Raw genomic sequence first — 13,061 nt, forward strand, 5'->3', positions numbered from 1 at the left:
CAGGAGGCCCATCAGGTATAAGAAACTAGGCGTCCCGAAATCTCAGATTGCTGCTCAACTGAAAAAGGAAACCACTATAGAAGCTCCAGGCCAAACCCCCCCGGAGCCAGCCATAACACAGCCGGCCCCGCAACCAGCCCAAACACTCATGAAGCCAGCCAAAACACCCATAGAGCCACCACCAAAGTTCTTTGACTTTGCCAGTAAGGAGGCAGAGGAAGCGTACTTTCAGAGGATTAGCGAGAGATATGCCAGAGTCAAACTTCCTCCTCCTACAGCTTTCCTTCCTCCTCCTACATTTTTCCAAACACTCATGAAGCCAGACAAAACACCCATGGAGCCTCCACCAAAGTTCTTTGACTTTCCCAGTAAGGAGGCATTGGAAGCATACTTTCAGAGGCTTCGTAGTGAGAGAGATGAAATGAGGAAGATATGGAAAAAATGAGCGATCCACAAGCTCTCTGCGTCGCAACGTGTTGTGAGCATTTTTGGCAAAGAGATTAGGAGTAGAGTAGTTCAACACGTTTTATTAATCTGTATAAATAGCAATGCATTCCTTCCAAGTGACATTTAAATGTTTTGTCATCACTTCCAATTATATAATAATAATAATCTATATTAATATGTTGTCCTCTTGTATTGTATTTTGTATGGTGTTTTTATTTGTGATATGGATCGCCCTTGGGTCTCAAATGAAATAAAGATTGTATTGAATATTCATACACCTTCTTGGTACCATTTGTCTTGTTATGATGTAATCGTTACTTTATGGATTTGATACTCCATGTGAAATATTGATTTTATGTTTCCATATCATCTTGGAATCACTTGAATATACTTGTTTAATCCATTTTATGTTTAATAAAGAGCTGCAGAGACGTGATAGTCACTGTTACTGAATAAACACACTATAGCAATGAGTACTATCAGAATATAGAGCTATTTTAACCAAAGAAAATCTCTTACCCTACTAAGTATACTATGTTGTCAATACTTTAGTACTTTTACTCAATTATATTTTGAATGTACTTGCAACAGAGTATTTCTAAATTGCAGTGTTGGTACTTTTACTTAAGTAAAATATTTGAGTACTTTTCCCAACACTGCACAGCATGTTAATTGTTTTCAAGTGTCATTCATATTGCATCATTCATTGATGTCTTAACCTTGTGGTATCTGTACAGTAGGTCACTGTTTGCACTATAAATGGGTTTTGGGTCATAGAGTAAGTTCATTATCAGAGCATCAGTTGTGTGTGTATGTCATAGGTGTGTGTGCGCGCGCGCGCGCCCGTGTTATCTTATCACCAGGCAGCATGTTGCCTTTGCCCAGGCTTGTATGAGCTCATTCTGTCACGTGGTCACGTAGCTCGTCCCCTCATTGGCTGCTTCGCACCGACCGGGCAAGTTGTTGTTGTTGGGAATCAGGAAGCAGATTTTAAACCTGTGAGCTCAGTATGTATGTATGGGCGTGGAGTTGGAACAACAACACGGAACAAATGACATTAGATTGAATGTAATTGTTAGAGTTCATTTGGTGGATCTTTGGCTACTCGACAGAGGGTCTCGCCATTAAACCTAAAGACTATACTTGTAAGTACTGTTTATTGCTGATCAGTCTCTTTGTTTCTTTTCATTTTCCACGTCAAGTTGCAACTTGTCAAGTCTGACCACAGGCAGCTCAAGACTGTGAGTTAACTCGGTTCTGCATTGTAAACACAATAAATAACCAATAGATAATAATGTAAAAGATCTGCAACATTATAAACACAACATGTCGAATCTAGAGTTGTTTCATTTGACACAGTGCCATGCACACTGTACAGCTGTCAAATAGCTCAGCTCATACAGTAACAGTTGTCTGTCTGTCTGATTACTGACTGACTGGATCATAAGACGGTCATATAATATATGACTGTCTTGTAAGGCTAGCTGTATGGCCAGCTGCTGCCTTTAGGAGAAAAATTAAAATAGAGTGAAGTAGTTTGTTAAAAAATATTAGATGTATTATATCTCACATCTTTATTGATTCATTTCACACCGTTGGTATTTATCTATGTATTTCATGATTTCATTATTTATTTATTCCGCCAATGTGGTAAATGCACAGCAATTCATAATTTCATTCATTCATAATCTATGCAAAGGAAATATAAGTTGCACATCCACTTTGTTAAAGTAGTAAGACACTTTTGTTAAAGGTCCAGAGGGACCGAAACGTCTGTGAATTTGAACAAAACCTGATGCCGCCGAGCAAGAGCAGTGTGAGGGATTTATGTTCATGAAATACTTTTTCCATGATTGCTTCAATTGACCCATTAAAACCTGGAAAGCATCTGTCATTTTAGATTTTTGTGTTGGCTATTCAAAAATAGCAGATATACAAGCTCACAGCGCGTCACTTCGTGCTAGGCTGCGAGCTTGCTATTTGTTTAACATTTCTGAAAAATCTTGAAAGAACTACTGGTTTAGAAGGCATTTGTAGAATGGGCCTCAGGTCTTGATGTTGAGTATTGAGTGACATTAGACGTTGTCTGGTGCTTTCAGACAGAGACAATCATCTGTTCTTCTTACCTGACTTTCTCCCGGCGTCTTTTCATTCAAGACCAACTACTTCCTGTCACCAGCAGCCTCTCGAAGAGGCTTGTGTTTACTGGTGCGTCCTGTTGTCATGGCGATGGAGGAAGGGGCACGGAGCTGTCTGCTCCGCTCCCGTCCCATCCTGGAGCAGGACATCAAGGCTGCCTACCTGATGGATCACATGATCAGTGACGGAGTGTTGACAGCTGACGAGGAGGAAAGGATCAGGAGTCTGGTGAGTATTTTCTTGGGGATTATTTCATTGATGACATTTTCGATTAATTGAATCAATGGGAAGGACATTTTATTAGTATTTATTTTAAAAAAAGTGTTAGTTATATATAATATGATCAACAAATCAACCGTGAAAAAGGCTGGTAAACGAGGCTAGGGTTCATGTGGTTGATATCGTCTCTGTCGGGTGGAAACCAAAACGTCCAAAACTGTTACTTTTCAGGAATCAAAATAAGTATCGAAATTTGTGTCGGCTCAAAACGAGCTTGCAGAACTGCTACTTTTGATACTTTTTTGTGACGCGGTAGTATGATCCAGTAGTAGGGCGTTAATTTATGAAAAGTTAAGATATGGAGAGATAGGAGGTTTCTGCCCAACAGCAACGATTTGTAAAATGTGTTTCCCTCCCTGACGCATCTCTCCAGCCCACCAGGAGGGACCAGGCTGTGGCTCTGTTGGAGCTCCTGCTCAGGAAAGACAACCGGGCTTACATCTCCTTCTACAACGCTCTGGTCAGGGAGAGTTATGGAGACCTGGCCAACCTGCTCCACAACAACCTGCCTCTGGCCTCCCCAGAGGGCCACAAGAGCTTCTCTGACGGGGGCACACCCTACGGTGAGGATGGGGAGAGCTGTGTGGTGTTTAAACCTGGAAATGATCAGTAGAGGTGTGTGAGGAGTACACGAACGCTCGCCCCACAAAACACGCTCACCCCGGGTCAAAATCTGGCGACTTCGGAACGGTCACCACCAGGTATTCCTGAACGTAACCTCAGTAATACTATGCCTAAACCTAACCTTATTCCTAAACTAAACCTCAGTAATACTATGCCTAAACCTAACCTTATTCCTAAACTGAACCTCAGTAAAACTATGCCTAAACCTAACCTTATTCCTAAACTGAACCTCAGTAGAACTATGCCTAAACCTAACCTTATTCCTAAACTAAACCTCAGTAATACTATGCCTAAACCTAACCTTATTCCTAAACTAAACCTCAGTAAAACTATGCCTAAACCTAACCTTATTCCTAAACTAAACCTCAGCAAAACAAATACAAGAATACATGAACCCAAGGGGCGAGCAGGCCGCAAAAAGAAATGGGGACGAGTGTGTTTTTGGCCGAGCGTTCCGGTTACCTTTGTGAGTATTGGAGTACATATACTTGAGTACTGTATTTAAATAACTTAAAAAATATATATCTGTTCTTTGACTTGACTACACTACATTTTTAGGTAAAATTTAAATAAAAGCTCACGGTGTAACCGCCTTTATTCAAGCATGGGTCTTCTACCAAACATCTACCTCTCAGCCAAAGGGGAATTCGCCCCTGGCCAACAGAGATATTAGTCTTCAAGGTTTTGAGGCAGGCCTACTCTGCTACATTAGTACGGTAAGGTGTTTAGGAGAAAAACATTGGAAGTGAAGTTTATTTATCTAACACAGAGGTCTTCAACAGGGGGTCCGGGACCCCTTAGGGGTCCTCAGAGTTACTACAGGGGGTCCGCCAAATCTTTATGTGATATGATTTTTTTTTTTTACCTTAACCACTTGAACCCTAGCATCCCTTTTCTGAGGAGAACTTTAGCCAAAAATAGCAGATCTACAAGCTCACAACGCCTCGCGCTGCGAGGCGTTGTGAGCTTGTAGATCGGCTATTTTTGGTTAAGAGGTATAGGTGTAGAGGGAAAAAAGAGCAGACCATGTAAACGAAAAAAGTTGAATTTGAAACACAATTTTATACAATATAGAGGGGGTCCCTGCTTCATCTCTCTCTCAGCTAGGGGGTCCTTGGCCTGAAAACGTTGAAGACCCATTTCATATGCGCTTGAAAAAAAGAAAAGAAGACAAAGATCACAATGACAAAACATACTGTAAAGATACAAAGGAACAGAAGGTAATATGTAATTGTTTTTATAAAAACATATGAGCTAAGAAGGTGTTACAATAAAAAAAAACAGCACAATAGAAAGGAATGAGATAAGAACTTATTATTATTATTATTATTGTTAAAAGGGTGTCTAGTGACAGCTGGCCTAAGAAAGGAGGTGTGGTCTTCATACAAAACAGATGTGGTTGTGTTTTTGGTAGGTGTTATTATTAGACATGTATGCACCACATGGCTCTGTCTGGGTACAATCCATATCTATCTACACACACACACACACACACACACACACACACACACACACACACACACACACACACACACACACACACACACACACACACACACACACACACACACACACACACACACACACACACACACACACACACACAGAGAGAGTCTGTCTGAGGGCCTAATTTGAAAACGGACTTTGTTTTTAAATGAATTCCTCGCTTCTCTCTTTCTCTCTGTCTGTCCCTCAACCTCTTGACTGGTTCCTCTAACAGTGCACGCGGTTCTGAGTGAGGGTGGCGTGCCCCAGAGGCCCGTGGTGTTCGTCAACAGACCGCAGTTGGTGAACCGGGTCAGGGAGAAACTGTACCGACTCAAGGAAAAACCTGGCTGGGTGACCGTCTTCGGTATGGCGGGCTCGGGCAAGTCCGTGTTGGCTGCTGAGGCTGTCCGGGACCAGGCTCTCATTGAAGGTAAGATAGATATTGTCGCTGTCGGGCAGAAACCTTGTATGTCCAAATCTGTTACTTTTCAGTAAATTGAGAAAAAAAAGACCTGTCTTCCAAGGATTCAATGGAGGTTTTATTTAGTCACAGGCTGTTTTCATTAGTTAAATATTTATAAAACCAATAGACAGAATTAGCCACTTTAACTTTCAAAATGTTTCCTCATGATGAGACACGTGAGCTTGTAGATCGGCTGTTTTGAGCAAAACTCTGTTTTGAGCAAAACTCTGTTTTGAGCAAAACTCTGTTTTGAGCAAAACTCTTTGTTTTATTTTATTCCTGTGTGAATATCGTACGGGTCCATTTGGTTCCACTTGTATACTCTAACTCTTTGTGTTAAATGAACACCGAGTCACCTGGCGTTCCTCTCCTGATCTTGTCCCAAGAGTGTTTTCCGGGAGGCGTCCACTGGCTGTCCATTGGCCAGCTGGACAAAGCAGACCTGCTGGTGAAGATCCAGTCCCTGTGTTTCCGTCTGGAGCAGAGCCAGGACCCTCAGTCTGTCCCCCGGCCCGCCAGCTCTCTGGACGAGGCCAGGGAGCGCCTGCGCTTCCTCATGCTTCGCAAGTACCCTAAGTGAGTGACACACTATAGCTGTTCCACACACAGCCACATGACACTGATGTCGATACTGACGTTGTTGCTGATCCCTTGCTGTCATGGGTTTAATAAACATCTGTTGGTGGCGTAGAGGTAAAACGCTCCCTGACCACAGCAGGTTTGAGTCGATCTGGCTGCACTAGCACTAGCGACTCCTACTGGTTGGTTGAGGGTGCGTGTTCAGTGCGGAGGGGAACTGGTGACTGACTGGCTGTTGACACCACAACATACTTGTTGAGTACTGTGTTGTATAATAGTTTTATGTGCGTGTGTGTTTTCAGGTCTCTGCTGATTCTAGATGACATCTGGGAGAGTGGCGTGCTGAGGGCGTTTGATATCCAGTGTCGCATCCTTCTGACCACCAGGGACAGAAGCCTCGCTGACTCTGTTAGCGGTACGTTCATATGAAGGGCATTCTAACTTCTGTGTATGTGCAAAGTATTAGGCCTGAGTCTGTGTCGTATTTAGGGTCATCGGATTAGTCCGAATACACTTAACTCTTATGTCAATAGGGTACTTCCATCGAGCCTGTTTGTTAAAATACCTGTCCTATACTTGTGTGTGTTTATGTGAAATAGGTGGCAAGTACGAGGTAGCAGTGGAGAGTGGGCTGGATGAAGACCAGTCGTTGGAGGTCTTTGCTCTGTACGTCAACAGTAAACCCCACAAACTGCCTGAGGAGGCTCGTAGCCTTGTCCGAGAGTGTAAGGGTACGTAGACACACATGAAACAGCAGGGATTCAAGTTCTCTGTCACCATGATGGATATCCATCATTTTGTGCACACCGAGGCCTTGTACACACTGTTGGCCTTGGACAATCATAAGCACAACCAACCTGAAGTTTAACCAACTCGCGTTGAGTTGCGTTCAACATGAAATCAGTGCGATGAGTACGTTTGTGTGTCTGGGAAGATGAAAACGAGTCATGCATGCAAATTAAATATGAATTAAAACAGTTCTTAACCCATTAAGACCTGGAACTGTGTCATTTTTAGATTTGAGCTAAAAAGCATTATTTTACACTTTGGGCTATTCAAAAATAGCAGATATACAAGCTCATAGCGCGGCACCGAGTGCCGCGCTACGAGCTTGTAGATCTGCTATTTTTTTTAAATCGTGAAAATGTGTGCAAATCTTTGAATATATTAATTTTTAAAGCGAACATTTTTAACTCAAATCTTTGCTTCTGGGGGTCCCTGGAACTAAATATTTTGATGGGGGTCCGCGGCCAAATACATATCATTTTGGGGGTCCTTGACATGAAAAAGATTGAGCACCACTGATATAGAAACATAGGTTTTTCAGAAAAATGTTGAGATTTAGGAGACATGTAGAATCGGCTTCAGGTCTCAATGGGTTAATGAACAGTAGACCTGCCCCTCGGAGGAAAAACTCCATCTTGAAAATTGTCATCCAATACTTCTCAAGTACAGTATAGGATTTCAAAGCTATATTGTACCAACTACATTTGATCTCTACCTTCCTCTACCGACTCTCTGCCTCCTCCCCTTCCTCTCTCCCGTCCCTCCCTGCCCTCTTGGCCCCTAAAGGTTCGCCTCTGGTGGTCTCACTGATCGGCGCTCTGCTCAGGGACTTCCCGGACCGCTGGGCGTACTACCTGCGGCAGCTGCAGCAGAAGCATTTCAAGCGCATCAGGAAGTCTTCGTCCTACGACTACGAGGCCCTGGACCAGGCCATGGACGCCAGCATCCAGGTCCTCCCCGCGGAGCACAGGGACCTGTACAGAGACCTCACCGTGCTGCAGAAGGACGTTCAAGTACCTGCCAAGGTCTGCATGCCCACAGTCACACATCATCAACTGATGTTAACACATTAGATTAAGACCTTCTAAAAATGTGTTCTAAATAAATTAAAAAAACTGTTTTCTGAAAAACTTGTGTTACTATATCAGTGGTTCTCAAAACATTTTCATGTCCCACCATTATATGTATTTGGCCGTGGACCCCCATCTCAAAATATTTTGTTCCAGGGACCCCCAGAAGCAAAGATTTGAGTTAAAGGTTTCATGACGTTCAGTTTTACCACACATTATAAGTCTTTGTCATGGTCCTTCAAACGTGTATAGAAAGTTTTAACAAAAAATTCCTCTCCATTGATCCATGGCAGGTGTTTTTCTCTCACATTTCTAAAGCCTTTTCAACTGCAATGAAAAAATAAATCTTTGCCTGCGGGTGTCGCTGGTGAGGGATTTTGCCTGTCAATCATCTTCTCTGCTCCGCCCCCCCCAAAGGAAAGGATAGGGGAGGGGAGGGGCGAGGAGGAGAGTGGGCGGGAGTAATCGACTGTGACCTCACTGTCGAAGGGCCAAGCTCAGATTACTTTTCAGCCTAATTATTCAGAAAACCCCAGACCACAGAAAATCCACTGAATGTTCAAAGTTCAGATTTTTTTGGTGTATTTGAGGTCATAAAACCCCCAAAAAAACATAAAAAATTAAAAAAGTGAAAATGAATGTCATAGAACCTTTAAAGATGTTCGCTTTCAGAAATACATATTCAAAGATTTGAATAGCCAGGCAGAAATTTTAGTATTGGAAATTGGCTATAGAGATAGATTGTTGAACCCTGCAATTAAGTAAGTGTACAGTAGATAGTGAGACATGGAATATTACGTTAACTCAAGTCACATCGCAGATGCATAATCATAATGTACCGGAGCAACAGTACGGTAACTTTCTCCTCAGGTTCTCTGTGTTTTGTGGGACCTGGAGCAGGAGGAGGTGGAAGACGTCCTACAGGATTTTGTCAACAAGTCGCTGCTCTTCAGGGACTGTCACCACCGACCTTACCTCTACTACCTCCATGACCTGCAACTGGACTTCCTGGCTGAGCAGAACCACTCCCAGCTAGAGGTTAGAAGGCGTTCATGCTAGGGAGTACAAGTAGCTTTGGGAACCCATAAGTGACCCCTGACCTCCCAGTCTCAGGGCGGACGGACACTCTTACCACAGCCCTACTCCTAGGCAGTAGGGCTGGGAAATATATTGATATTATATCAATAGCCTGATATGAGACTAGATATTGTCTGGGATTTTGGTAATATCAAAATATTGTAATATGACGTAAGTGTTTTTTATACTTTCAGAAACGTAAAAGAAATGGCAAAAATAGCCGATCTAGAAACGTGCGTGCGTGTGCATGACGCTAATTTATTTTCCTACTTGCCCTGCAGGGCATGAGGGCAAGTACTTCTCAAATTGGCTTGCTTCATCTACATTTCTACTTGCCCTGCATAGGGGTACCATTGCCGGTGGTGAGGTGCATAGACTTGTAGCCAACACAAGCCGGGGCTTCAGACGTATCAGGCAACCGTTAATGTCAGACCTGTGTGTGTGTGTGTGTGTGTGTGTGTGTGTGTGTGTGTGTGTGTGTGTGTGTGTGTGTGTGTGTGTGTGTGTGTGTGTGTGTGTGTGTGTGTGTGTGTGTGTGTGTGTGTGTGTGTGTGTGTGTGTGTGTTCAGAGCCTCCACGCTAAGGTGGTCCGTAAATACCAGCAGTATTACAGAGAGGGTCCTCCCACCACAGGAGATGAAGAATGTCTCTACTGGTGCAGGTTTCTCATCTACCACATGGCCAACGCCAAGCTCTCCCAGGTACACCACACACACACACACACACACACACACACAAAATGTTCTCAGAGATTAACTTCAATATATGTGAGGGGACTGAAAAGATAACAGGATAAATAGGCCGTCCAACATGCAACCCTCTCTTTCTGTAGGAGCTGTACTCTCTGATGTTTTCACTGGACTGGGTCAAAACCAAGGCTCAGATAATGGGTCCAGCTCACCTCATCAATGATTATGTGGAGTATGGAACCATTCTGGACAAAGAGGTGAGGAGCCGTAAAATTTTTTCACTGTTTCATTTTCTAGTTATCTATTGCTATGTTATCTGATATATCGTTGCTGTCGGCGGGAAACAGCGTTACTTTTCAGGAAATGGAAAGAACCTCAATGTAGTTATTATTTAGTCACTATGTTGTTAATGCTTTTCTTTGCTTCAGCATTTATAATACCCACAGACACACTTAACCACGTTCACTTTCAAAATTGTGCTTGAATATCAAAAATAGATATTTTTGCTGCTTTTGCGCGTCACTCTTGTACGTCCACGTAGGTCGGACATTCATTTACATAAAAACATAAAAAAGTTGAAATATAAGGTTTCTGCCCCGGCAGCAACAATATTACAAATGTATAGTTATGATAAACACATCAAAACCAGATGTAAGTCGTACAAAACAACCTTTATACACGTTTGTGTAAAGAACTTTGGAGATGTAGTTTTCCACACATGATCATAAAGTTGATGAAAGTGAAAGACGTGCGCCTGTCTTTTGTGTCCCCCCTCAGAACAGCGAGGTGCGAGGTCAGTTCCAGGAGTTCCTGTCGCAGAACGGCCACCAGCTGGAGCAGCGGCCGCTCCCTGACGTGGTTCAGCTGGCTCTCTCGCAGCCACACACCTCCGAGGTCTACAGGCAGGCCATGCGGCAGGCGCAGGACGCCGCCGGCAAGGGGAGACTCTACTTTGACTGGCTGTATGCAAACAAGCAACCACACATTTGATCTTGCATGGAAATGTTCTTATTGTTTTTTTGAGTGGTGCCAACCACTCCTACGCTTGACTTTGTCCTGGTGTGTGTCCGTCCGTCCGTCTGTGTGTCCGTATGAGCACGGCCTCTCTGTATGTTTGAGCACAGCCTCAACAGCTGCGGCTGATAGCAACACAAAGATGCAACCAGTTACACTAATTACACACACACACACACACACACACACACACACACACACACACACACACACACACACACACACACACACACACACACCTTTGAGTAAAAATACTTAAAATGAGTAAAAATACTTAAAGTGAGTAAAAATACTTAAATATTAGTAAAGATACTTTAAAGTTCCTAAACTGAGTAAAAATACTTTACATGAGTAAAAATACTTAAAATGAGTAAAAATACTTAAAAGATGTTAAAATGAGTAAAAACACGTACAAATCTGTAAAAACATTTTAAAGTACTTAAAATGAGTAAAAATACTTTGAAGTCATCAAAGTCTGTAAAAAGCAACTAATGAAATGAACTCATGAAAGGCACCACTCTCTTCACACTGGGTGTGATTTTTTTACAAAGCTTTGTAAATGGTTTCTCTGCTAAACCCGGTGTGTGTGTGTGTGTGTGTGTGTGTCTGTGTGTCACAGGAATCAGAGCAGCCTGGAGAGCCTGTCTCGGCTGGTGGTCCACCCTCACCAGGGCTCCATTAACTCTGCCTGCTTCTCCCACAACGGAGCCAAGATCGCTTCCTGTGGAGAGAGCAAGACGCTCAGGGTAAAAAACATGAGACCTGAGGGCCGATTCTACAAATGCCTTCTAAATCAGTAGTTCTCAAACTTTTTCGTGCACCTTTAACCCTTTAAGACCGGGGGACGCATCTGTGTAACCACTTTATCCATATTTATACTTTTGGCTATTAAAAAATAGCAGATCTACAAGCTCATAGCGCGGCACCGAGTGCCGCGCTATGAGCTTGTAGATCTGCTATTTTTTTTTAAATCGTTTTTTTTTTGTGCAAATCTTTGAATATATATCTATAAAGCAATTGTTTTTTACTCAAATATTTGCTTCTGGGGGTCCCTGGATTTTTTTTTTTTTAGATGGGGGTCCGCAGCCAAATACATATCGTTGTGGGGCTCCTTGACACTGACATTAATATTATAGCAACATAAGTGTTTCAGAAAACTGTTTTAAACTGATTTAGAAGACATTTGTAGAATCCCCAGAAGCAATAACATTTTAGCTAGAAATGCTCGCTTTAAATATATATATATTCAAAGATTTGCACAAAATCTTTCACGATTAAAAAAAAATAGCAGATCTACAAGCTCATAGCGCGGCACTCGGTGCCGCGCTATGAGCTTGTAGATCTGCTATTTTTGAATAGCCCAACGAAATCTAAAAATGACAGCTGCGTTCTCAGGTCTTAAAGAGTTAATGTTTCTGCTTGTTTTTGATCCCTCCGCCCTGTGTCCCGTGTGGGTCAGGTGTTTAAGACCACGTCAGGAGAGAAGCTCCTGGAGGTGCAGGCCCACGACGACGAGGTCCTCTGCTGTGCGTTCTCCCCCGACGACCGTCTCCTCGCAACCTGTTCCAGTGACAGGAAAGTCAAGGTACTGTTACTGTATAAGGCGGTGGTTCTCAAAGTGGGGTCTTTGAGGCGGTTCCGGGGGGTTCCCCGGCTAAATGATTGAATTTAGCATCAGAATCAGTTGAACCACTTTAACCCCATATATGCAGTACTTCGGCTATTTTCAAGAAATCTCGTAACAGTTTTTGAGAAATGTTGAAAACCTTTGAAATATTTTAACACCACAAATCCTTTATAGGGGTCCCTGACACAAAATCTTGGGGGTCCGCGGCATAAGACATATGAATTTGGGTGTTCTTCACATGAACATGTTTGAGAACCACTTCTGTAAGGCAGGTCTAATGTAACACGTGTTCCACAGGGGAACAGCACTCGTTATGACAGGAACCGCCCTATAAAAAGTTTTTGCAGCCAGTCAGATGGAATCTTGCTATTCGTCATACTAGTAGTGCTTGAAATGTCTGGGTGGGGTTGGCGAAAGGGCCTACTCTGTGTGGAGTTTGCATGTTCTCCCCGTGTCTCCTAGGGCAGTTAATACCCTCACAAAAGCATGTAGTAATCCTGGTCACTATACTGCCTCCCCCTGGTCAGCCGGGGCGCCTGATGGAGGGGAAGGGAACTGGTTGGAATAACGTGTTCCTTCCACGCGCTACGTCCAACCAGGGAAACTCCCCCCTGTCAGGTGACAAGAAGGTCAGTTGGCTCTCATGCTTTGAAGGAGGCATGAGCTCGGCCCTGGCCTCCCTAGGCTGGTGGGGGGAGTGTAGCGCCCAGGATCACTTAGCAAATTGGCACCGGGTGAAAAAAGGGTTACAAAATCGAGGGATAAAAATTATTAAAAAG

The 13,061-nt window shown here is 43.2% G+C and overlaps 1 protein-coding gene across 1 annotated transcript in view; it reads left to right on the forward strand.

The window, feature by feature from the left end:
* The first annotated feature begins 1,454 nt into the window (after positions 1 to 1,454).
* The window catches only part of apaf1 (apoptotic peptidase activating factor 1), a 62,675-nt gene continuing 51,068 nt past the window's right edge, over positions 1,455 to 13,061 (forward strand). Inside the window, exons 1-14 of the mRNA XM_080421011.1 lie at positions 1,455 to 1,592; positions 2,605 to 2,814; positions 3,239 to 3,428; positions 5,210 to 5,407; positions 5,827 to 6,016; positions 6,322 to 6,434; positions 6,619 to 6,750; positions 7,592 to 7,830; positions 8,746 to 8,913; positions 9,522 to 9,653; positions 9,785 to 9,898; positions 10,419 to 10,603; positions 11,275 to 11,401; positions 12,115 to 12,240. Of these exons, the coding sequence (XP_080277137.1) occupies positions 2,671 to 2,814; positions 3,239 to 3,428; positions 5,210 to 5,407; positions 5,827 to 6,016; positions 6,322 to 6,434; positions 6,619 to 6,750; positions 7,592 to 7,830; positions 8,746 to 8,913; positions 9,522 to 9,653; positions 9,785 to 9,898; positions 10,419 to 10,603; positions 11,275 to 11,401; positions 12,115 to 12,240 (2,058 nt within the window). The 5' untranslated portion in view covers positions 1,455 to 1,592; positions 2,605 to 2,670. The remainder of the gene's footprint in view (positions 1,593 to 2,604; positions 2,815 to 3,238; positions 3,429 to 5,209; positions 5,408 to 5,826; positions 6,017 to 6,321; positions 6,435 to 6,618; positions 6,751 to 7,591; positions 7,831 to 8,745; positions 8,914 to 9,521; positions 9,654 to 9,784; positions 9,899 to 10,418; positions 10,604 to 11,274; positions 11,402 to 12,114; positions 12,241 to 13,061) is intronic.

The sequence above is a fragment of the Gymnoscopelus braueri genome, assembly GCF_963280865.1.
Source record: "Gymnoscopelus braueri genome assembly, chromosome: 23".
Taxonomy (NCBI): domain Eukaryota; kingdom Metazoa; phylum Chordata; class Actinopteri; order Myctophiformes; family Myctophidae; genus Gymnoscopelus; species Gymnoscopelus braueri.